Source organism: Meles meles, chromosome 11 (assembly GCF_922984935.1).
Source record: "Meles meles chromosome 11, mMelMel3.1 paternal haplotype, whole genome shotgun sequence".
Taxonomy (NCBI): Eukaryota; Metazoa; Chordata; class Mammalia; order Carnivora; family Mustelidae; genus Meles; species Meles meles.
In genome coordinates this window covers 51,014,808-51,041,587 of record NC_060076.1, presented here as the reverse complement: position 1 = coordinate 51,041,587, position 26,780 = coordinate 51,014,808, and the positions used below count along the sequence as shown (strand labels likewise).

General features: G+C 41.4%; 1 protein-coding gene across 2 annotated transcripts in view; it reads left to right on the top strand.

The window, feature by feature from the left end:
• The window catches only part of ADAMTSL1 (ADAMTS like 1), a 935,024-nt gene that overhangs the window by 817,237 nt on the left and 91,007 nt on the right, over nucleotides 1-26,780 (top strand). For both annotated transcript variants that reach the window (XM_046023640.1, XM_046023641.1), the window contains 2 exons: nucleotides 6,301-6,428; nucleotides 24,402-24,530. In XM_046023640.1, coding sequence (XP_045879596.1) covers nucleotides 6,301-6,428; nucleotides 24,402-24,530 — 257 coding nt within the window. The remainder of the gene's footprint in view (nucleotides 1-6,300; nucleotides 6,429-24,401; nucleotides 24,531-26,780) is intronic.

The window sequence follows — 26,780 nt, the reverse complement described above, 5'->3', positions numbered from 1 at the left end:
GAGAACAAAATACTAAAAGGGTAGTAATGACCCCAGAAAAATATACACTTCCGGAAAGTGGCTGGTTTTCTGTTCCTAGAATTGCTGCTCTTCTTCTCTTCTATCTCCTGTTGAGTTTACAGGTGTTCAGAATGGTTTGATAACCATCTAGCTGAGCTCCTGGGACCTGATGATATTTAGGTCTCTTCAACTGCTGCCATCTTGCTCCTTCCCCCACCCCCATCATCTGTATTCTTTAAATATGTGAGCTTAAGTGAAATGCCCACAACAATCCTAGACAGGTGCTATAATTCTCCTCATTCTACAGATAACGAAACTATGACACTGAGGTAAATGACTTGCCCAAGGCTACCAAGTGACTGAGTGGTAAAGCTGGGGTTGGGACCCTGACAGTTTACCTCCAGCATCTGAGCTTTTAACCACTGTGCTATATTGTCAGTAGGGTCATTTTGAGCTCCACTGCTCTGAAGGTAACTCAAGACGTATCTATTTAGCATGCCAGCTCTGTGCAGAATACTCAGGAAGGAACTGTGAAAGAAACAAAAGAGTCTAAGCCCTTGCAGTACTATTTTCCAAACTAACTAAAGAAATGAGACATTATTGAGTTGAAAGCATTTTGTAGTACAGCTCAGAACAACTCTGAAAGATCAGGAAAGGGAGAAATTCTCATGGACCATGATAACACAGGAGGTAGAACTTGACTCATTCTTAATGGAATGGGAAAATTGGGAAGGATAGATGGGAGGAGCAAGAGCATAAATTCATCCCCAAGCTAATGACAAGGAGAATCAAAGAGGCACCCTTGACTTTGATAAACAAGTTAATGTTGGGATCTGGGATAGGTAAAGTTGCAAAGATGAGAGGAAGATACTATTCTAAAGAGAAGGGATGTGCCTATGATTTCCAGCACCCAGTCTTGTGTTGGGACCTAAAATAGGTTTAAGAATGCATGCTTGTCAGGTCGGAAGGCATGAGACAGTACATCATGACCCATGTAGAAGATACATATTTCTGTGTCCAAAGCTTTAAGATTTCCTCTTAAAAAGGAGGAGTTCCAAGATGGTAATATAAGTGAGCACCACTTGCATCATTTTAAAAAATACTAATTTCTTAGCTGCTGTTTATATTGAAACTTTTTTATTAATTTAGAAAACAGTAAGAATGGGCCAATATACTCCTTTATTTGATCCTTATAAGAACTGTCTGAGGTCAGTATTATCCTCCATTTGCAGAAAGAACTTAGAGGTCCAGAGTTGAAAATCTTACCCAAGACATCCACATGTCTCTGTCACTCTTGACTGAAGTCAGAAACATTCCTCTCCACAGCAGCTTCACGTGGTTGGTCATGGAGGTCACTTTGAGAAACAGGCCTACACAAAACAGGGATGGTCATCATTGAGCCAAGGATTCAGGGGATATCCTGATGCCACCTCACTCACAGAATTGCTAGAGACTTTCCTTTAGACACCCAGAGCGGCCTCCTTTCAACTAAGAGTACTTTCTCATTATACATTACAAATGCAGATGAGGCAATTTCACCTCAAAGAGCTTATACTTGGTGGGACTGACCCCTGGCACTTTCTCCGAATCCTACTCATAAGGTGGACAAGGGCCATACTTATGTAACTAAAGCAATTATTTGCATTCTCAGCTGCTCCTTTTCTAGAATGCTGGAGAAGACATGCTGTCCTAAAGAAGCTCACAAGTAAAGGCCATCAGAAAAGGAAAACTCTTTTATTTTCTAGCTAACTGTATGAGCAAAGAAATAAAGCAATAGGTTTTATTTCAGTAAACCAAAGGGGAAGTGGGGTATGGGTATGGGAGAAAAGCAGCTAGTATTAATATTCCTAATGTGACCACAGGACCATTTTCTATGTAGGCCTTAATTATGTCCCATTCCATGTCCCCTCATTCTCTGATTCTTTAAATTCCAAAACAACCCCAGAGAAATCTTTCTGGTTTTGCTTGGAAAGCAGCACTATAGTTCTGTGTCTGTGCATTCTAAAACAGGCCTGTCAAATCCGAAAACGAAATACAAGTTGACAGAAATCAGCTACTAACAAATTAAGTTAAATTAATAGAGCAGGCGCCTGAAATACAAAGAAAACTTTTTTCCCCATGAATCTCTCTCCCTAGATAGCAGGCTAGATAGAGAGACTAAAGCTGACCTCAGGCTTCACAGCAAAGCCCTTTCTTTTGCCTTGTCATGTTTCCTAGAGAGCCCTGCATGGGAACCCTCTTCAGAACTACTGCTCCCCCTAGTGGCAGCCTCCAACCCCTCAGCTACCAAAGTTGAGGACATACTAAAAGACAGAATAAATTGGGAAAAAAGAGTGCTAGACCAAGAATCTCTATTTCAAATTCCAACTCTGCAACCAAATAACACTGTACCTCCTTCAGCTGAAGAGTTCGGTTTTATGAGTGTAAATCATTTGTAAGTATATGCAAATTCAGATTTTGTTCCATATAGGTTTTGTCCCTTAATATTTAAGACTGTTTTTATGGAGGCAAATACTTTATCATCTCTATCTTTGTATATATGTTATATAGAATAAAAGAACATGCAAATGGTAAATCTAGGTCTAGATTCATTACTTTCCACTCTCACTATTCCCATCCTAGTTCAGCCTTGTGTGGCTTTTAGCCTGGTGTGAAGGCTCTCCTCCTTCTCTTCATCACCTCTGTGGGAATCTTTTCTGAGCTTCAGACCTGCTCAAAAAACATTATGTCTCACTCAGTAGCATCCGTAAGTAGTGTAGCTACAAAAGCTATTCCTCCCACCTTAAAAAATGGGTGGTTCATGCCCACTGTTGGGACCGTGTTCTATACCTCCTACCTGAGATCAAAGAGATATAGTAGTTCTATGAGTCAGGAGAGGAATGATCTGAATGTGGAGATCTAATAAATTGTCGGAGGGCTACAGAGAGTTGGCCAATAACATACTCCCTTCTCTTCCTTTCTGACAAGATTTACCACTCCCATCCTTCCTCACATTTAATTCTTCCTTCAGGGTGTCCAACATTACCAACAAAAGCATCCCTGGAAATGCCAGAAGATGGTATGGAAATTCCTGATATACCTTATTTTCACAGCTTCCTCTGCTGAGTAGGAAAACCTACTTTAGCTGGGTTTTAGACGTGGATAAGCTGAAATGTAAGAAGGTGAAGGGACTTGCCAGTGGTGACCACTTAAGCAATAGCAGGACCAAAATAAAGTTCAGAAGACTGGTCTTCTAGCCTCCTGGTCTGAATGTTCAATTCAAGAAACCTTTCTGTAGGGAAGAGAGAGAAACAGTGCAGGTTTTAGGGAAGCAGGCATCCCAATGGACTTGGGAGTTTGGCATATTCTAATCCCTGACTTTTGAGTGCAATAAAACTGAGTAACAATGGACTAAACTCAATCCTCATGAGTAGTCAGTTCTATTGATATTTGATTAAGCCTGCTTTTATTCTTGCTGTTTGGAAATCATTATGGAGGCATACATGTTCTGGGACATCATCATGATTTAAATCATAGTCAATTTTTAATTTTTTTAAAATCTAAAATAGCCTAAATACCTGAAGAGATTTAGCAATGATAATATAGTTGTGTCTGTTAAGATTCTTTTTTAAGATAGTGACATTGATGAAGTCTTAGAATATATGTGAGGTTCAGTGGGGTGAGGTCTGGAGCCGATGACCAAGAAAGAATTCTTGAGACATCTTTGGCACAAAATGGTGGTTTGTTAAAGCATGGGGACAGGACTGTGGGCAGAAAGAGCTGCTGCCCTGGGGCTGTGATGACTGGTCCATTATATGCTTGCAAGTTGGGAGGGGGTCAGAGATGGCAGTAAGTCTCTCAGGAATTTTGGAAGCAAGGTTTCCAGGACCTCGAGGGGCTAGCTACTGTTAGGAAAAGCGTTATTTGTTATTCGTTACTAGTAATAAAACCTTTGTCATGAGACCCTTTAGAGTGGACCATATGCTTGGGAATGATTGTCAGCACTATCTTGGAGGGTTTAGAGATAAATTTTCCAAAGGAATTGCTAAAGTAGATTTATAAGATCCTGGGGGTCGGTCAGGCTAGGATTGCCCTTTGACATAGCAAAGCTATAAGGTCGGGGTAGTTGAGTCCCTAGAGGAATGTCACTCTGCCTGTTTTAAGGGCTTGTCAGTGGGTAAGGAAATTTGATAACTTTTCTTCTGCCTCTGTTTCCCACATCAACATTGTTACCTATTATATAGTTAACAAAGATAAGAAGTGAGTATTGTCATCTTTCTTTTATTAGCTTCTTTGAAATAGCCTAACAGGTAATTGAGAAAATTCCCTTAGCATTTAATGGATGTGTGAATGAATGAGTGGATGAGTTCTACCGCAGTCTCTCACAGCCTCTTTCACAACCCTAACAAAACTTCAGCGCCAGTTCAGTGCCCCAAAAACTTGACTCTCCTCAGCAATTGTGGTGATGGTGTGAAATGGCACCGAATCAAACACAGACCATCCAGAAACTTCCCTTTAGCTGAGGTTTTCTGTTTCCTTCCCCATTTTTACCAGAACTGCATAGTAGATTGAAGATTGATACATGTAAGCCTTGTTTTTCCTCTTTCTTGCCTTCCCTCTGCCAGAAGGTTAAGAGTAAGAAATGCAGTCAGTTCAAGGCCAAAAATGGAGCGGAGGAAGCATGATCCATTGCCAGATTGACTGCCCCCCTCAGAGTGTCAATAACATAGAGTCTGGAGAGGACCCAGCAAGAGAGATAGTGAGGAAGGGAAAGAACTGTATAGTGACGAGAACATGTTGCTGGGGCAGGAGGTCTGACTCCTAGTCTGAATTTCACCACCAAGTCTCATGAGTCCTGACATTTTCATGCTTTCTCTCCCCCAACATTTTTCTCCCCCAACATTTCCTGAAAAACGACCCCTATTTCCAGCTTATGTCCTGGGGGTGGATGTTGACATGATATCAGGTGAACAGATCTTTGGCCTTGTGAAACTAGGGAGGTAGAAATTATCCCAAAGATGGAAATGACTGATTTTTTGGAAGCCTCTAAGTCACCTGTAAGGCATTGCTGTACTATCGAATGGTTTGCTGACCCAAGGTTTGCTGAGGAATGCACTGGATATCTGAGCTTCCTGTCCTGTCCTTCTGGATTCCCACCTCCTCCTATACAATCCAGTTGTCGTCAGCCTCATCAAGTCACTGAGACATAAGTTTAAGTCATCATTAGTCACTAATCTGCTTAACTGCCATGAGGTAGCTAGTGGTTCTTGGAAATGGCATAAATCCAAAAAAGAACAAAGGGAAGACTAAGATTGGAGTGGGTTTTGAAGCTCTTGCTAGGCATTCACAATGTGATGCTTGTAATTCTTTTCAGGAAAGGCAAAATATTGGAACTAGATGGTGATCACTCTGGAATTTTCTACCATTGTCTTAAAGGGCAGGTTTTGCCTTTATTTTACTGACTTGTTTTTTTTTAAGATTTTATTTATTTATTTTACAGAGAGAGAGAGATCACAAGTAGGCGGAGAGGCAGGCAGAGAGAGAGGAGTCACTGAGGACACTGAGGCGTCCCTTTACTGACCTTTTCTACAAAGAGTCCTTTATTAAGTATTATGGGAAACAATAAGATCTGAGTTTTATACCCCATGGATGGATATATGTATGACTACCTAGAATTGAGAGGTAGTTAGACATAGGATTTCCTTCAAACATATGCATCAGTATCCTCTCCTCAATATTTGACTCTTGGCTTACTCTCACACAACTCCAGATGCTTTTCTCCGTGTCTGGAAACCCTGCCTACTTTCCACCATCCAACAAAGCTCTACCTCTCCTTCCTTTTCCTTAAGAAGCCTTTCCCAAATCCACCTGCACCATTCTTTCCAGCATCTCCTCTCATCCATGATGTGGGTGTTATATGTATTCAGCAGACATATACTGTCTACTCCAACTGGCATTTTTAGATCAAGTAATCAACAAGCTGCACAGGCAATCAAAAACCTCATTTGGGGCTGCTTGCAGAATCCCATCAATCAAAGTGGCAAGAGAGCCTGGGTTCCTGCGTGTCACTGTGGCTGGTTTGTCTCTGTTTTAAAAACAGGGTTATAGGGGCACCTGGGTAGCTCAGTTAAGCTCCAACTCTTACTCTCAGCTCAGGTCTTGATCTCAGGGTCATGAGTTCAAGCCCCATGTTGGGGATAGAGGGTACCTTAAATATAAAAATAAAAATAAAAGAGGGTTCCTTCCTGCCTTATCAGTATTGAATGCCAGAAAGGAGTCAACTGACCTGATTAGGTCTCTGTTTCTTTTCTGTTGCTCCAGGATTCTTCTGCAGTCAGATGATTCCTTACAGATCCTGGCACCAGTGGAAGCTGATGTGGGTTTCTACACTTGTAATGCCACAAATGCCTTGGGCTATGACTCTGTCTCCATTGCCGTCACGTTAGCAGGTAACATGAAAATTCTGTGTGGTTGGATTTGGAGTGACACCATGGGTGCTTAAGATTTGCCGAGCAAGTCCAGGAACACATAGATAAAAGAGATTCATACGCTGCCTTCAGAGAGGTTATAGCCTATAATTATAATTAAGTGGAGATGAAGTATAATAGGAGGTAGAATGAAATACGTGGTATAAATGATAACCTAAGAGTGTGCCCAGACATTCATTTCATCTGGGAGATTTTAGAGTCAGAATGAGTGGGTTTTGATAAGCAGAAATGGGGCAATATTCCAGGAAGACAGAACAACATGAGCAAAGGAGTTGTGTACAAGTAAGTAACGTGTTCGGGAACATGAGTCGTGACCTGAGATTTTGAATGCTTATTTAGGATCCTATCATTTCTCCTTGTTACACGTGTTACAAAGAAGTTACAAAGACCCACGGGTCATTGGAATTCCTCAGTCATGGTTTGGAGCAGGAGTGTTCATCTCTCTGGTTCTGTTTCATGTCAACCTCTTGCTCTAATACACCTGCCCACACTTTCCCTTTATCCGTAAAGTTGGGCAAACATTCTGCACATGGTGGTTTAAGAAAACTGCTGTATAAAGTACAGTGTCTCCCAAGATTGTGGTCTTGTCATCATGTACTTTATAAAAAACCTCTCTTAACACAGGACACAAATCCTTGCCTTCAAAACGAGAAAAGACCTAGGCACCAACTGTACCAATGCCCTCATTTCTTAGAGGCCAGGTCCTGTAACCCGAGGTCATGTAACCACTCAGCTAGTCATGGAGGTAAGAAGGGAACTGAGGCCTCCTGACTCCTAGCTCATTGCTCCTTCCATTTCCCCAACGATCCTATCGAAGTAGGATCCTCTTTCTCAGATCTGGCCCATGCAGTCTTTCTGGCGGTACGTTGCATGTGTTTGTCTTTATTCTTTTCAATTGCTGCTCCCGTCAGATGATTCAGTAAATGCTAGAAAAGCCAACGTCACCCCACACTGACCTCATCGGTCCATGCTGGGATTATGTTGTCATACTGTTCTCTAGTCACACATGCTACTCCCTTGCATATCTGTTTAGCAACAGCATTTCTGCCCCCATGACCTAAGGCTGATCTGGAAAGGGACCTTTAGCAGGAGGCTTTCCAGGGAAGATGAAAGTCAGCAGTGAATAAGGCAAGCTAAGATCACCCTGGGGTGGATTAAAGACTGATATTATTAATGCCTATTTTTTTGAGCAGAACATTTGCTTTCCTCCTAATGTATTCCAGTTACAGTCTTCATTCCCCTCTTTATACAGAGTCCAGATGCTCAGCACCAATCTCTTAAATGCTCTTCTGCCTTCCACACTCCAACCTGCCTTCCGCAAGGGCACTGCTGACATCCTTCCAATAGCTGGCAAACAATGGCTCTTAGAGGATTAAGTCTCTTATTTCTATTTATCCAGATATGGTTCAGCTCCATCACAGACTGAATACCCTTGTTCACCTGAATTTAATACGATTAATGGAAACCTGCCTGGAATTAAGTAAGGCAATTGTAACATCAAACTTGTCTTCAGCTCTTTGAAGAAGACCTAGTGGAGGCTGCCAAAGTGTTCAAAGCCAGAAAAGAGAGAGCAGCCAACGAGGCACCGGGTAATGGGAGGAAAGGGGTTGACCGATGAAGTAGATCACAAACACCACACCTAGGACGTAGGGGACTGGGTCCTTGTACTTCAGTGCTGGGCTTTATTCAGGTCTGCTGATGAATCTAGTGGTCCCACTAAAAATTAAGGCTCAAAATGTGTTTTAATATATTGCCTTGCAATTGGATTTGTGTCTTTACCTGGGATTATCATCTACACCTGTGGCATATCAGCTACGGTTCTAAGCATACCCTCCACCAAGTACCGTGGGACATTTAGCAATAAATAAGGCCTGAATTTTGTGCTCTATAATGCATACAGACTAGTCAAGGCAACCGAGGCATACAGGACTACCTAGAATGGAAAGATAGTTATAGTTTCCTTCAAATGTATGCATCAAGGTCCTTTGTAGTGGCGTATAAAACACCCACATATATATACACTAAAATTTAAGGGGAAAATTATTTACCCCTTAAAGGGTCAAGCATTTATAAATTTGTTGACCGATGATGTTGCTTCCCTTGAATGAAGTCTATAACCTCCCTGGGTTTTCATTCTCATTTAGAAAAATGAAATTAATAATATTTTATGGGATCATGTTGAGTTAAACAAGATGGTGCATGTGAAAAAGCACTTAACCCCATGCCAGGCATCAGTAAAGGTTTCGTTTTCTTTCTCTAGCTTTGCTAAAATGAAACACATCCTGAAAGCCATTTTAAAATGTGTAAAACATTAGTCCGACTTGGCTTCCATGTATTTTTCATTATAAGTCTTCACACTGAGATTTTTCCTGTATGGATTTAGGAACTGATTCAGCCCAAATGCAGTCTAATCTTCATGGTAAATCTCTGTGCTTCTGGACTTCCAAAAACATTTCAGACTTTTTGCCTTGACTTCTGTATGGATATCAGACCAAAAGGGGGAAAAATATCTTTTTGAGGCTCAAGATACTCAGGTGTCTCCATGATTTGGTAAGAAAGGTATGAACTTTGGTCTTTCCAGTGTGCTTGAGTTGACTAGAGGTGGGGAAGCTTCATAGTAATTCGAGGGAGCAGGCAAAGCATGACAGTTTAGCCTAAGGGCTCTGCAGCCTCCTGGTCTGGATCGGAATCCTGGCTCTGTCACTTCCTGGCTCTATAACTTCAAGGAACTCTCTTTGCTCTCTTTGACTTGGCTTCTTCATTTGTAAATGGTGATAAAAATAGTACTTGATTCAGACAGTTCCGATGAAGACTCAATAGAAAATGCTTATAATTGTGCACTCCATATTTGTTAGCTATTATTATTGTGCAGAAAATGCATAAAATAAAAGCTGAATTATTTTTATAGGAGAGGAGACTCCTTTTCAGAGAACAGAATGCTCACAAGCCCTTTGGAGGGCACTGTACCCTCAATGTCTCCATGCCAGCCCAGGAAGTTGGATTAGCCATCTGGAAAGGGCTGGACTTCCTGGATTCAGAAGGGAGACACCTTGAGATAAGGAATACTTCACATGGGCCTGATGAACTCTCAGTGGTCCACAACCGTGGCCCACAACCTCTCCCACCGAGTTACCCCATCCTCCTGAGTGACTGTGTTGCCAGTTCTGCCTCTCAGATTCCTTTTAGGTCTGTTGCTACTCTGTACACATTTTTTCTTTAAACATGTAAACACCATTCAACTTCAGACATGCTAGACAAACTCTTCCTTATCTGCCTTCTTTGGCCTTGTAAAATACTGTCTTCAGTATCCTTTTGCTTTCCTCCAAACTCATCTGTTACCTGATTTGTCTGTCTCAGAGACTTGAGGGTACTTTGTAAGTGTGTGTCAGCATGGAGACAGCTAGCGTCTCCCTGTCCACCTCCCTGGTTCAGAACGGAAGCTCACAGCCAGATAGACACAGGGCCACAAGATTCCTTTCTGTCCTGAACCGACTTAAGTGGATACCTGTTTCACTGCTTAGAATGTAGAGGACAGTAGCATACCGTGGCTGGGTGGGTAATAGCAGGTAGGAAGGAGTATAAGAATGCCCCCAAAATGTCACATACCTAACATTTTGAAGTATTGATTATTTTATATCCACTATAGATGGCTCTAGGTAAAGGAGAGTTTCTAGTGTGTACAGAGATGGGCACAAAGATTGGAGATCCATCTCAACTAGTCAGATTCAACACTCAGCCAGGTTGCTCAGGAACCTTCCAATTTGAATGGCAAAGGCAGGGTTTTGAAGGAAAGCAGTAGTTTCCTGGTAAATTGCTTCAGTCTGGCTCAATGGAGTTGAGCTCTACTTACCAATGCAGATGAGTCCTATCCAGGTGTAGACCATGGATGAGGTCATTGCCATAAGGGAAAAGTTTTTGGTTGTCATTGATTTTATAAGATCACAAAAGAGATACTGTAAGCCCTGCCTGACATCATCACTGGAAAATGAGAAGAAGATGAGAGATGAGCATATCTTTCATTGAAAGGCGAGAATACAGATGAGCTCATCTGAAGTTTTCTCAGGAAGAAAGAGACAGAAAATATTTCTCTTTTCCTGGCATGCTTTTCTGCTTTTTTATGAGTTGAATAGCTGACGCATACTGTGTCTAATAAGGAGATCACAGAAAATAAAATATAAAGGAAAATAAAAATAAAAGGCCATTGTCCTTGAAATTCATCTTTCTTTACCCCCTCCCCATCATGATTTAGCAGCTGCAGTAAAAGACAAGTAGTTTTGTAAGGCTTTTGTAACACAATTCTTTTCAGATTGGCATTTCTGAAATTTTTATCCAGCAATTCTGTTAACCAGAGAAGGACTTTGCTTCACAGACTCAGAGAGAGTCCTGTCACTGGTGGCAAAGATAGACAAAGGCAGGTTTTCTCCAGTGCATTAGAGGAGAAGGAAAAGTAGATATGTTTGGCTATATTTCAGATGGTGCTCTGAACAACAGGAAAATGGCCACTGACTAATCCAAGTTGCCATCAAGAGATCTTATTATCTGATAAACTGCTGAGTAATCAACATCCTCAAGTTTTGTTCAGTAGGTGCAAATATGGAGCATGCCTGCTAAAGAGCCCCAGCTTTTATAGAACTTAGATAAAATGGGTAAGAATATAGCAAGAGAATCCACCAACTTGCTCTGCTCTTCAGTAGAATAAATGAAACAAAGAAGTTCCAATGATCCAAGCTAGCCCACCTCAGATTCTGAAAAGGCAATTTTCACATCTCTCCAAAGGAATGAGGGAAGGATGCATGGTTGGACAGATAGTGGGATCTAGCATATCCTGGGTTAGTCATTTCTAGGACAGGCTGCAGCATCATGTGTTTGTACTAGGTATGAGGTCCCTTGTCAAGGGTTCTGCACTGGAGTTAACTTTTTAAGAAATGACTAACTGGTTTCTTTTTTTTTTTTTTTCTTATTTATTTATTTATTTATTTTTTATTTGTTTATTTACAGCATAACAGTGTTCATTGTTTTGGCATCACACCCAGTGCTCCATGCAGTACGTGCCCTCCCTATTACCCACCACCTGGTTCCTCAACCTCCCCCCCCCCCCCGCCCCTTCAAAACCCTCTGGTTGTTTTTTAGAGTCCATAGTCTCTCATGGTTCATCTCCCCTTCCAGTTTCCCTCAACTCCCTCTCCTCTCCATCTCCCCATGTCCTCCATGTTATTTGTTATGTTCCACAAATAAGTGAGACCATATGATACTTGACTCTCTCTGCTTGACTTATTTCGCTCAGCATAATCTCTTCCAGTCCCGTCCATGTTGCTACAAAAGTTGGGTATTCATCCTTTCTGATGGAGGCATAATAGTCCATTGTGTATATATATGTACCACATCTTCCTTATCCATTCATCTGTTGAAGGGCATCTTGGTTCTTTCCACAGTTTGGCGACCGTAGCCATTGCTGCAATAAACATTGGGGTACAGATGGCCCTTCTTTTCACTACATCTGTATCTTTGGGGTAAATACCCAGCAGTGCAATTGCAGGGTCATAGGGAAGCTCTATTCTTAATTTCTTGAGGAATCTCCACACTGTTCTCCAAAGTGGCTGCACTAACTTGCATTCCCACCAACAGTGGAAGAGGGTTCCCCTTTCTCCACATCCTCTCCAACACACGTTGTTTCCTGTCTTGCTAATTTTGGCCATTCTAACTGGTGTAAGGTGGTATCTCAATGTTGTTTTAATTTGAATCTCCCTGATGGCTAGTGATGATGAACATTTTTTCATGTGTCTGTTAGCCATTTGTATGTCTTTGTTGGAGAAGTGTCTGTTCATATCTTCTGCCCATTTTTTGATATGATTATCTGTTTTGTGTGTGTTGAGTTTGAGGAGTTCTTTATAGATCCTGGATATCAACCTTTTGTCTGTACTGTCATTTGCAAATATCTTCTCCCATTCCGTGGCTTGCCTTTTTGTTTTGTTGACTGTTTCCTTTGCTGTGCAGAAGCTTTTGATCTTGATGAAGTCCCAAAAGTTCATTTTCGCTTTTGTTTCCTTGGCCTTTGGAGACGTATCTTGAAAGAAGTTGCTGTGGCTGATATCGAAGAGGTTACTGCCTATGTTCTCCTCTAGGATTCTGATAGATTCCTGTCTCATGTTGAGGTCTTTTATCCATTTCGAGTTTGTCTTCGTGTACGGTGTAAGAGAATGGTCGAGTTTCATTCTTCTACATATGGCTGTCCAGTTTTCCCAGCACCATTTATTGAAGAGACTGTCTTTTTTCCATTGAATATTTTTTCCTGTTTTGTCGAAGATTATTTCACCGTAGAGTTGAGGGTCCATATCTGGGCTCTCCACTCTGTTCCACTGGTTGTTGTTTTAATTTGAATCTCCCTGATGGCTAGTGATGATGATATATATACATATGATGGTGTTTATACCCTCAGAAGAATGAATGGGCAGGAACAGGCAGAAGCAAATAAAGTCAGAAGGCAGAGTAGTCTGTATAAGTATTATTCTTTTCTACATATATGTACATATATATGTGTATACATATATATATATATGCACAGGTATTTACATTGGTCCTCATTTTTTGTGGATTGCATATTTGCAAATTTGCCTAGGCAGTGCCTAAAATGTATTTGTAACCCTAAAATCAACAGTAATGGTGCTTTTGCAATTATTTACAGACGTGCTGAGAGCATCAAAAATTTTGAATCTGCCAATGCACATATTCCCAGCTAAGATGAAAGTAGGTTGTACTCTACCTTTAAACTCTACCTTTTTCATTTTATTTATTTTTTCAGTGTAACAGTATTCATTCTTTTTGCACAACACCCAGTGCTCCATGCAAAACGTGCCCTCCCCATTACCCACCACCTGTTCCCCCAACCTCCCACCCCTGACCCTTCAAAACCCTCAGGTTGTTTTTCAGAGTACATAGTCTCTTATGGTTCGCCTCCCCTCCCCAATGTCCATAGCCCGCTCCCCCTCTCCCAATCCCACCTCCCCCCAGCAACCCCCAGTTTGTTTTGTGAGATTAAGAGTCATTTATGGTTTGTCTCCCTCCCAATCCCATCTTGTTTCATGAGTAAATGAGACTAACTGTTTTCTAAAGTGGCTGCACCATTTTATATTTCCACCAGCAAGGTATGAGTGTTCCAGTTTCTCCACGTCCTCAATAATGCTCGTTATCATCCTTTTTTTTTAATTATAACCGTGCTCATGAATGAGAAGTCCTATTTCACTGTGATTTTAGTTTATATTTCTTTAATGATTAATGATGTCAAGTAGCTTTTTTGTGCTGATTTGTCATTTATAGATTTTTTTTAAAGATTTTTTTTTTTATTTATTTGTGAGAGAGAGAGATCACAAGTAGGCAGAGAGGCAGGGAGAGGGAGAAGCAGGCTCCCGCCGAGCAAGGAGCCCGATATGGGACTCGATCCCAGGACGCTGGGATCATGACCTGAGCCGAAGGCAGCCGCTTAACCGACTGAGCCACCCAGGCGTCCCCATTTATAGATCTTTTTCGTTGTACTGATAACTTAGTTAAAACAACACAAATATATAATCTTACGATTCCATAGGTCAAAAGTCTAGTATAGTCTCAGAAGATAAAATCAGGATGTCAACAGGCTGCATTCCTTTCTGAAAGTTTTAGGGGAGAATTTTTTTTCTTTTTTTGCTCATTTGGGTTGTTGGCAGTACTTAGTCCCTTGCAACCTAGGACTCTGGTTCCCGTTTTGTTATTGACTGTGAACGGAGCACCATTCCCAGATTCTAGAAACTATTGCACTCCTTGGCATTTGGCCACCTTTGTCCGTCTTCAAAGCTAGAAATGGCAGGTTGAGCCCTTCTCATGTTGCTTCTCTCTGACAAACTTCCTGTGTCTCCCTCTTCTGATTTTAAAGGCTCGTGTGACAGACTAGGCCCACCTAAATCCTAGAATGATCTCTGTATTTTAAGGCCAGCTGATTAGCAACCTTAGTTTCCTTTTGCCTTGTAGGATAACAAAGACACTGATTCCAAGGATTGCATATAGGCATCTTGGCGGGGGTGGGGCATTATTCTGCCTACCATATCCTGTCTGAAGGGCACAGCTCATTTTCATTGAACTATTGCCATAGAAAAATGCAAATTTAATGTAGATAGACTTTCTAACTATTCCAGATAAGCCAAACATTTCAAAATATTCACACATACACACACACACTTTTAATCCTTTAATCCTCCATTTTTTACTGAGCCCAACTAATTCAAACTTGTAAAAAATTATTTTCAGGCTAAACACATCTGTGCTCTGAACATAGCCTGGAGGTTACCAGTATCCTCCAGTCAAATCTTCCATTTTCTGTATTTTCTGATCAGCTATTACACCACATTTCCCAGTGTACTCAGAGTATTACACAAAGGGTAATAATTTATTTTATTAGATTATACTAACTAAAACCATGTAATGATTTAAATGGAAGAGAAACATTTACTTTTTACTATTACAAAAAAGGAAGCTTATTGTAATCATGGAATAAGTAAGATTCTAAGGAAAGTATCTTCCTTATTACAAAATTTAGAAGCAGATTTTGAGCTATAAATCTGTGTCCTTATTATAAACAGAGGGGTTTTAAATAGATGCACTTTGGGGTCTCTTGAAGACCTGAAAGTTCTATGAATTTCTTACATACAAATCAAGACGACCAGTCCCTCCAGTTGCTATACACTTCCCTTACATTTACAAATTTCCTTCCTTTTACGTTGGGAGACTAGAAGAAATACAGCTTTTGCCAGTAACGCCTTAGAAAAATAACAGGTGAGAGGAAAGGTTCCCAGAGGCCTGGTGATGAGAAAGGGTACCAGGTAAGCAGAGTGGACTGAAGGTTCAGATGCCAACTCTCAAGGCAGGAGGTAGAAGTGAAGTGAAGGAGACCCTACATGAGAGACCACAGGACAGGAAGGAGTTAAAAATCCCTGAGCTGTAAAATGTGAAAGGCATTTGGAAGGAGAACCAGACTAAGAAAAAAAAAAAAATCATGCATTTCAATATAACTATTATCTGTAACAAAGCGACTCTTGTTGAAATGGCCAGGTAGCCAGATCTTGAGAAGTTTCTGGCCAGCATGGGATGGTAACTAGTAATAGTATCTGTATCTGTCATTACTCATTTCAGATGTGTAAGAAGTCGTTGGTCTTTATAAGGGGTTTCATGGGATCACACTGATTGTGGCCCCTTAAACTCTATTTAACTCATGAATCTCAAAATCTTCAGCTGAGAATTCTCACCTCAGGGAGTTTTTGCAGACTTAATTCCAGTGGCCCTTATTAGAAGCCTGTGATAAATTGCAGAAGCCAGTATTTCTTACAGTGTTGTTTGCATATTCTCACTTACTACAAGGCATTACCCATTGATGAAAGCTGGATCAAATGCAATTGTTTTAGTTTTAGATGCTGAAAGTATGTGAAGTTTGTAAAATCTCTTCACTCAAATATTTTCATTAGTGGGTGTCACTGCCTTGTTCACCTTTCTCTCAAGTCAAGATTTAGGGCCACTATGGATATCACAGCTGGTTTCCTGAACATTGACGTGGGGGTCCCCAGCAAGTCAGCCTGGCATACACAGTCTCACAGCTTCTCTGCCAAGGAGACCAGCCCAGGAGTGACGTTTAAGCTCTGTGTGTCTGTCCAGATACTGATGGCAGTTTCAGGAGAATCCATTGTATTGAAATTACTTCTCCTGATTATTCCAAAACCTTCCTAATTCTTCAAAATGGAAGCAGTTGAGCTTTTTCTCACCAAAAGATTTGATCTTCTCTTTCCTGTCCTTTTCCTCTTTTTTTTCTTTACACTGTCCCTTTCTGTCTGTCTTCTTAGTTCCTCAACACCCATCGTAACATTTCCTCTCCGTTTTAGCAGAGCTGATGCCAATGACCGCTCACATTTGTTCCAACCTCTCACTGTGAGATGGAATTACTCTAACAGCTTTACATGCATTAGTGTACTTATTCCTCAGCTCTGCAGCTATAGAAGGCGAAAACCAAGGCAGGAATAACTTGCTCAGTCCTCATGCAGGTGACCCAGAATCTGTACTGACTGGTAGTCTAGAAGGACTCTGCCAGTCACTAGTTTATGCTTCAGAAACTCAAATCTGGCCATTTGGTAGTCTTCAAACCCATTGCCTACAGTCCCTGTTTTTATCACTACCCTGTACCCCAGCAATCCTCAACATGTCTCACCCGGCCTAGGAACTCATGCACATACGCCCTTTCCAGCAGAAAGTACCCCCAGCTCCACAGTCAGAATCGCAAGCCTTTGAAGTATGATTCATTTTTGATGGCTACTATTAGCCACCAAATGATGTTTGTGACTCATGTTAGAAACAAAAGAAGATCCATTTGGTTCATTTAACGAGTCAACAAATATCCACTAAGCCTGGATTAGCATTTGCTAGCCTATGTAACAAACAAAACCATAAATATATGATGGCTGAAATATCATAATTATTTCTTGTTCACATAAAGTCTAAAATTATTGCTCGAGAGAGTTTTTGTAGATTGGGTCAAGAAGTGGCATATTTCAAAAAGAGTACAAAAAATTAAATTAAAAATTAAATAAAAAGTGGCATATTTTGCGCAGCCCATCTGTTAGACCTCAGTACCTCGCTCGCACATAATTGCAAAGACTGGAAAGTGACCTAGCTGTGTGACAGGAAGAAAAAAGAGTTGGGTTAGTAACAAATCCGTGTCAGCCATGGCTTCTAGAATGGAAGGCATCATGCTGTTAAAAACAAAGTTCCTATTAGCAAAGGCCTGGCCTTGGGCCCTGAGAAAAAATTATTTAAAATGCTCTCTGTTCTTGGCTGCACTCAAAAAACAAACCTTCCATCTCCTCTGGCTCCTCTCTCAATCACCTTTATACTGGGCCAAAGATATTTTTCAGGCACATATGTTCAGATTTTTTCCCATTGGGTTTTGATTTTACCCAGTCACACATGTGGGAAAGAGGCACGAGCCAGAGCCCAGACAACAGAGGAATGTATTTCTGAGCATTTGCTCCTGGGGCTGCTCATTCGTTCATGCCTGTCTCTCCATGGCTCGTCCCTCAGGATGAGGACAGTGCCTGGGACATCGAGCTTCCCTGCTCTAAAGGCATTAGCAGGAGGCACACCATTGGATACCAGCACACAAGGTTCAGCTATGCCTTCCGTTCATGCTTTGGACAAGGGCTGCCCTGGCTGACCATTAATGAGGCTCTACTTCCCCTGTTCCACATTACTTCTAACCAGAACCATAATCCAAAAGCTAAGGGCTGTGAGATCTTAAGTGAGCAAAAACGATTCTCTTCATGCTTCTGTCTCTGAGTAGGACTCTCTCCGACAAACTTGATGCCTCACATTAGACCCAGTAAATGGAAACACTTGCCTCTGTTCCCATCTCCTTGTTTTTCTTGGGCATATAAAATGAGGCATACTCTCCTTCTGTATAGATCTTATTCGACTGTAGCACAAATTCACAGATTAAACAAAAGTGTCATCTAGAACCCTCTCAGTTATGTCAGGGAGCAGTGCACCTGGGATCTACTGGCTGAGCGCAGTCGCAGAAGGGAGTGGCCACCGGTGGCCCATGCACACAGGTCTGAGAGCCCACATTCAGCTCATGCTGCCTAGGCCCGGCGGTCACGGCCCATGCTCAGGACACTTCTGTTTTACCTCTTACGAAAGCCTTTTTTAATATAGTATTCAATGATTTTTTGGTTTTAAGCACTGTCCTCCCACAAACATAATTTCTCATTTCTCTCACCCTCTCTCTGCATCTCTCCTTTTTTGCTTCTTAGTTAACCTCCGTAATTAAAGTCAGACTCGTTCATGCCGCTAGAATCAGGCACAAACCTAGGCATGGCGTTCTTCAGCAGCGTTCCCTTATTAGGTGATCATCCAGGTGGTCTAAAATAGGCTCATATTTTTGTTGTTGGTTGACCATTAAAATCAGAGCTCCAACATGAAAATTTCAAATAGGGAACTAGTAATGATCTCTCAAAAGAAATCTCCCCAACTCATCAGGAATCTAAGAAATCAGTTACAGAAAAACCAAGAATGTGATTTGTTGATTATCAAACCTGGCTGTGTATCAGAATTACCTATGAAGTTGTTGAAAATATAGATTACAGCTGCTTCTGTCCCAGAACGGACAACTGTATCAAAAGGCTGAACTCTATCCTGGAGAAGCCTCTACTTGTGCATACTGGGATGGGATGGTTATACGCACTGGATGAATCTGTCTCCTTGGCAACCATGATGGAGTAAATCAGAAGGCACCCAAAAGCACCTCATGGTTGCCTTGTTCTTGGGGTAGGGAGAACCTTTGTGTCCCAAGTCAAAGTCATGGCCCTGTGTGCTGGTTTTAAACCACCTGAGATTCAAATGTGGTAGATCTAGAATGGGACAATAATATAACAAGCTTTTTCTAATAGATGCAAGAGGGGTGGTTAAGAGACATTGTTTTCATTGTATATTTCCATTGATTATAAATACTTGGGTAACTTTGTGATTGGTCTTAACAGTGGATCATGAAGGTAATAAGAAACATGCAAGTAGCCTGTGCTGATGACAGCCCCTCCAGTGACAGGACAAAGGCCATTATTTTGAGCAAAAGCTCAGAATAATTAATTAAGGACTGGGTTTAATTCAGTGACTTTTGAATTTTATAGCTATACACTTGCAGCTATAAAACCCACTTTTATTATTAAAATTCCTATAGGAAAAATAACTTAGTAATTGTGGGTCTGAAACTCTCTTGTCCCTAACCTACTTTTCTCCACTGGCACTGTTGTTTTTATTACACAGTGAGGCAACTTGTAGTATAGCAGCACAGATTATGTTTTTAATAAGTACCCTGGGAGTTCTGAGGCAGCCAGTCCACAGACAAGGATTTGAGATCCCCTATAACAAGCACTGGACCTCAGGTCAAAAATCTAGCATCAAGTTTAGCCCTATTCCTTGCTGTTTTGTGGCCTTAGACAATCCATGCAGCCTCTCTGAACCTAAGTTCCTTGATTTCATAAAAGAAATACTTGACCCGCCCTGTTATGAAAGCAAAAACAAATTCAGATAATGCACATAATGCACCACAGGCACACATATATTCACTAGATACTTATTGAGGACCTACCATCTGCCAGGACTCAGTGGTAGGAATGAAAAGAGAACAAGAGAGCAGTGATCCCTGCTTTCATGGAAGCCACGTGGTGAGGGGTGGAGGACAGGGAATACACAATAAATTATAAATTCTGATAGTTCTTTGCTTATGAAGAAAATTAAGTTGGTACTGAGATACATAGCTACTGACTAGGCATAAAGGGGTATGTGCTTCAGATGGAGTGGTTAGGAAAGCTCCTGTAGGAGGTGCGACTTGCACCTGAGGACCAACCGAAAATGACAGCCATGCAGAAGTCTGTAGCTGGAGGAAGGCAGGGAAAGAGAAGAGCCATGGTCAATGAGCTGATCTTTTGGAGAAAGGGAGAGAAGGCCAGGATGGCTGGAGCAGTGATAGATGGGGAGTGTGGCCTCGGCGACCATAGGAGAGGTTGACGGCTGAACACGTAGAGGACATGGTTGGTTGGTCATGAAAAGGAGCTTGAAGTTTTATTCTAATCGCACTGATAAAGCATTGGATAATCTATCCCAAGGAGTTACATAATCTGATCCGTGTTTGAGAACGATCACTCCAGCTGACGCAGGAAGAGGCTATAGCGGAAGACACGTAGAAGTGAGACCACTTGGGCTCTGCAGCAGTCCAGCCTGAGATGGTGGCAGCATCAGGTCAGGTCACAGCGACAGAGGGGAGTGCAGGGCTTAGATTCAAGGTCTACTCAGAGTTCAAGCTGGAGAGCTTCCTGTGGGCAGGGAGGGGAGGTAGGTAAGCCAAGGTGTATTCAGGGCCATTCCAGGTGTGTTCCCTATTATCACCTGCATTATTTTGAGACTATAGTACAGATTCACTCATCTTCATGTTACCTCATACATGTCTCGAGTATATGGAATATAGGTGAAATAAGGGAAAAGAGCCCCAACCAGTCACGACAGATATGGAGAGCCAATCACATCTTCAGACCTTACTCAAGTTTCTGCCTTTGAACATAGCTTTAATGAGCTTAATAACCTAGAGCCCTTAAAAGGGGAGAGGAAAGGAAAGAGGGACAGCTTGTTATGGGAGACTATAACAGGGCAAGCAGGAATAATGAGAAATAGGTGAAGGAGAAAACAAGAAGTAAAAAGCATAAAAAATGGGTTAAAGGACTGAATTAAACTATGCTTTTCTTCACAGTTAATGAAGGCACAGAGGGTGAATACCATCATAGAGTGTCCTGCCTACAAAGTGGTTAAAACTAAATCCATGTGGCTTACAAATAATTAAGCATAGGGTATATAAAAATGATTTCACGTGGGCCTTATTCCCCCTAAAGTGTTCAATAAATGATTCTTTTCATTATATTTGTGGTCAGGTACCAAAAGCGGTGGACTTTTCTCCCCAGCTGATAAAGGCCTATTAAAATGTAATGTACACAGCACTTGACTTCTGGCAAGATGGCATAGATGCACTTTTCCCTATTCTTGCTAAATACAACTAAAGTCCACGGAGATGATACATGAAACAAAGTGAAGAAGACTAAAAAGTGGAGAGGAAAAAGAGGACCAGCAGCGACCCTGGGAAGTGAGGAACACTATTGTTACTTCATCAGTTTTCTTTTTGCTTCCTAACTCCCAAGCTTGGAGCTGAAGAAGCCAGCCATCAGGAAAAACAATAGGAACACACACACACACACACACATACACTCACACACAATGCTTCAACTAAAGACTGTTCTCTCTAGCCAATGGACCAGGAAAGGGGTAGCCTACCAAGACAGAAAACCTTTGGGAAACTCTACTTCAAAACAATATACGGTGGCCCATCATCACCGACACCAGCAGAAGTTGTGTGGGGAACCTCAATTCCACCTCATTAGACTGAAATGAACGTTCCTCAGTACCCCCACAGATGTGGTGTCAGAGAAGACTGATTTCATCTCCACCGGGTGGAATGTGGAAAAGACATGGGGAATCTGGAATTCCATCCTCACCATGCGGCAATCTCCTTACCCTTTTCTCTGGGGTGGTATGACAGATGGCCTCTTGGAGAGTCAGAACTTTCCCCCACCACCCAGCAGCAGTGAGGCCCTCCCATGGTGGGATCAGTGGAGACCAAGTGGGAGCCAGAAGTCCCACCCCTGCTGAGTGACAGAGGAGGCCAGGTTGAGAATTTGGACCTCCACTTCCACTGGGGAGTAACAAGGCAGCCCCTGCCTGCCCCCCACCACCTTAGTGGTTGCAGAGAAAGCCAGCTAAAACAGTAGGCTTAAATAAGATCCAGATTTGCATAACGTAATATGAAAATGTCCAGGTTTCAATTGAAAATCACTCATCATACCTCAAACCCACTTTCACCATTCTTACTCCACATTCTTACTCAGTTTCAGCACTCTTACTCAGTACTGGAAGTTTTATCCAGTGAAATAATGCAAGAAAAGGAAATGAAAGGCATACAGATCAGAAAGGAAGAAAGAAAACTATTTGCAGATAAAGTGATCACCTCCTTAGAAAATACCAAAAAGTCCACTCACAAAAAGTCCTAAAACTAACATGTAAGTTTAACAAGGTCATGATATATGCAAAAATCCAACTCTATATATTATCAATGGACACTGAAATTGAAAATATAATTTATCATCCCTCAAAAAAATCCAAATAATTAGGTATAAATCTAACAAAATGTGTATAGAATTTATATGCTGAAAATCATAAAACTCTGCTGAAAGAAATTAAGGGAGATCTAAATAGACCTACACTGTTCATGGATTGGAAGATTCAGCACAGTTAAAAACATCAGTTCTCTCCAAATTGATATAGTGGTTTAAGTCCTATCAAAATCTCAGCAAGATTTTATGGTTGTAGATAAGATTATTGTAAACATGTATAGAAAAGCAAAGAAACTAGAATAGTAAAGAAGAATAAAGTAGAAAGTATCAACCTACTCAGCTATAAGATTAATTATATGCTCACAGTAATTAAGACTATGTGGTACTGGTAAATGGATAGATGCACAGAACAGTAGAACAGAAGAGAGAACCCAGAAACAGATGCACAAAAATATGCCCATCCTATTTTGACAAAAGTACAAAAGCAATTCAATGGAAGAACGAGAGCTTATTCACCAAATGATGGTGTACATCCATAGGCCAAAAAAAGTGAAGTTTGATGGAAGTCTCACACCTATACAAAAATTAACTGAAAATGTATCACCGACTTCAATGTAAAATATGAAACTTTTACCCAAAAAAGTATAGGAAAAATCTTCAGGACCTAGGTATAGATAAATAGTTTTGGCTTAATATCAAAAGCATGATCCATGAAAGGAAAACTCAATAAGTGAGACTTCATTAGAATTAAGGAAACTTTTGTTCTGTGAAAGACTCTGTTTAAAAAGATGAAAAAAAGCCTACAGAAGTGGGAGAAAACCCTTGCAAGCCACATGTCTAACAGAGGACTAATATCTAGAATAGAAAGAACTCTCAAAACTCAAAAGAAAAAAAAATCCAGTTAGAAAATGTTCAAAGGACATGAAAAGACATTTCACCAAAGAGGATATAAAGATGACAAATAAGCACATGAAAAAATATCCAACAGCAGTAGCCATAGGAAAACGGGAACTCAAACCACAATCAGGTATTACTACACACCTATTAGAATGGCTAAAATTAAAACCAATGACAACACTAAATGTTGGCAAGGATGGAGAGAAACTGGATCACTCATATATTGCTGATTTTACATTCCATAAAATGATACAGCCACTCTGGAAAACGATTCAGTTTCTTGAGAAATTAAACCTGTAACTACCATATGATCTAGCAGTGGCACTCCTGGGCATTTTTCCCAGATGAATGAAGACTTGTTCTCATAAAGACTTGTACAGAAATGTTTGTAGCAGCTTTATTTGAATAGATACAATCTGGAAACAATCCAGATGTCCTTCAACAAATGAATGGCTAAAGAAACTGTGATAAATCCATGCCATGGAATACTACTCAGCAATGAAAAGGGACAAACTATTGATATATACAACCATAGCACCATGAGAGACCCCAAAGAATCTCAGAATTATTCTGAGTGTAAAAAAAATTTAAAGATTACTATTTTTATAATATTCTTGAAATGACAAAATTATAGAAATGGAGAGGAAATTAATGATTGTCAAAGGATGAAGCAGGGTTGGGGACAGCATGTGGGCTCCTGTAGTGAGGGGAATGTTCTGTGGTTTAACTTTATCAATGTGGTGTCCTAATTATGATACTATAGTTTGGTAAGATGTTGCCAGTGGGGGAATCTAGGTAGAGCATACACAGGACTGATCTATGTGATTTCTGACAACTACATGTGAATTTGTAGTTATCTCAAAGTAAAAGCTTTAATTTAAAAAAAGCTGAGGTGCCTGGCTGGCTCAGTCAGTAGAGCATGTGACTCTTGATGTTGGGTTTCTAAATTTGAGTTCCATGTTGGGTGAAGAGATTACTTAAAATCTTTAAAAATAATAATAATAAGCCCTTTAAAATAAGAGCTATAATATCGTTTGTAATTTAATGATAAAATGCACAAATCATTACAGCTTGTTAGATACGATGCTCCATCCTCAGATTGTTCAATCTGTGTTCTTTTCCTGAAATTCTGTGGTAGATGAGTGGATGGGTGGGTGGTTTCTGGATCGTGCAGTTACAATTTTTTTCAAAGGAAAACATGATTAGTGGGGAAAGCCTGGGTATACTAGTTGTTCATTGTGGGTCACCCCCGTGTTTCAAGGGAACTCCCTGAGCCCACAGTCACCATCTAGTAAAATCTCACATTCCTTCCCACCTTCAGGAAAACCCCTAGTAAAGACATCACGAGGGACTGTGATCAACACCGAGGAGGCTGCCATTACAGTTGACGTGGGAAGCACCATCAAAACAGTGCAAGGAGTGAATGTGACAATTAACTGCCATGTTGCAGGTGAGAAATGCATTTATGTATTAATTCATCTGTTCAAATATTAATGGAACCCAGTGCTAAGTTGGAGGATACAAAGATAAATACAAATTCAACGTTCAGGGACTCAGGTCTAGTAGGAAAGCTAAGGCAAGAACCTCAGTCACCCTGAAAATGGACAATGCTACAAAAGTTTGGAGGAGGAAAGATGAATTCTGGCTGGGATAGAGGTGGTTTCTTATTTCAGCCTTAAACACTGCCTGTGCCAAGATGGAAGCAAAGAGTGTTCCAAGCGGACGAACGAATGTGAAAAATTCATGCAAGTAGGAAGGCCCAAGACTGTAAGGGAACAGTTTGTGTTTTGGTCCGGCTGGAGCCCAGAGTAGAGAAATGGTGTGGAGGGACTTAAGTTGTAGTAAGGTGGCTTGCAGTTGCACCATGGAAGACCTTAAAGGCTTGGCCAAGGAGTGAACCCAGGCCCCGAGAGAGACCTGGAGCCTTCTCGCTTCCCCAGGAAGTGAGTCTGAGCATCTTCAATTCCCTTAATCACTCTGCCTCCTGCCCTCCATGAAATTGGGGTGTTTGCCAGCGTACAACAGGGTGCTTACCATGAGGACCGAATTCTCTAGGTGAGGGGAGGGCAGCTCGTGGGAGAAATGCAAACGTTCAGGATAGCAAAGGGTAGAAGGAGGTTACCTCCAGTCTCGGTAAAGCTAAAACCACAGAAGTGACGCCCATGCCAAAGGGAGAGAAATTATGTAGTACGCATTCTTTGATATATTTATTCGCAAATCTCTGTCAGGCTCACTCCAGTATGGCCTGCATCAAGAATTTGCTGATGGTCGAGTTGTGTCTGGTGTCCCATGTTGGGGGCTTCCTGCATAAGACTGGGGGCCTTGGGCAGAGGACGACACTGACAAGATATTTTAGAATCTTTTCAGTCTCTTTCATGACTGACTTTGACATCTTACAAACAGAAGAAAGGAAGAGGAGGCCTCAGAGAGCTCTTTTTTCCTTTTTTTTTCCCTCAAGAGATGATAATGAGCCTTTAGGGAATGTCACCAGCCCTTGTTTAAGCCGGAGTCCCTTGAAAAGGTACCAGAGACACACACCCAATACCGACGTTCAGAATAGCTGAACACAGGGAGGGCACAACGGTCAGGGACTGTGCAAGATATCCTGAGCATGTGAGAGGAGAAAGAACACTTGGTGAACATTTGCTATAAGCCAAGATATTTTATAAAGATAATCACATTTGTCAAAGAGATGAAAAAAAAAAATCTGCCTGAAGTGATGTTAGTTTGGATCCCTGACTGATTACGCAGGGTCAGAGCCTCTGTCTCTCCCTTCTCCTCCCCTCCCCGTGGCCAGTCAGTGACTGACCAATGGCAGGGCAGAGATTCACACTCAGCCATTTGATGTCACAGATCCCAGCCTACCATGTTTACCACACCGCATGCCCGGTACCTGACTGCCTCTTCAGAGAACATCAGAAATGCTACACTATTGTTTCTGAAATGTCAAATCCTTGCTTTCTACTCTGAGAATGAACCTTTTTGCTGTAGCTATAACACCAAGATTATTGTGAGGAGGGGTTTCTAGAACCCATGTGTGCTTTGTTAGCTATCTTCTTGTCCAGAAGCTGGTCAGGTTGTGGGAGATTCCGCCCCCCCGCCCCCAGGCTGTTGTGATGTGACCACACAGTTTACCAAAAGAAATGTCTAAAAAATGACAGAAAAGATACTCTACCACAGAACGCTGTCCCGTGCTATGGTGTTGACAAGGTACTTGGATAAGCTCCATGCTCTGGCCTCCCAGCTATGATCGGTCTAAAACAGGGGAGGAAAAAAAAACGCTGCTTTGCCTTTTTCCCTTTGCTGGCCTATCTTTTTTTTTTAATGTTTTTTTTATTTTTATTTTATTTTATTTGACAGAGAGAAAGATCACAAGTAGGCAGAGAGGCAGGCAGAGAGAGAGGAGGAAGCAGGCTCCCCGCGGAGCAGAGAGCCCGACGCGGGCCTTGATCCCAGGACCCTGAGACCTGAGATCATGACCTGAGATGAAGGCAGCAGCCCAATCCACTGAGCCACCCAGGCTCCCCTTTGCTGGCCTATCTTATCAGCAACACAATGCTCTCCCTGTTGCTCTAAAGAATCAATAAGTGAGTCTAGTCACAATGGGTTAGATGATTATAAGGATTAGAAACTTTTGTCTCCACAGAGCCTCCAGGTAGGGTGATACCAGAATATTCTCTTTTTTTTAAATATTTTATTT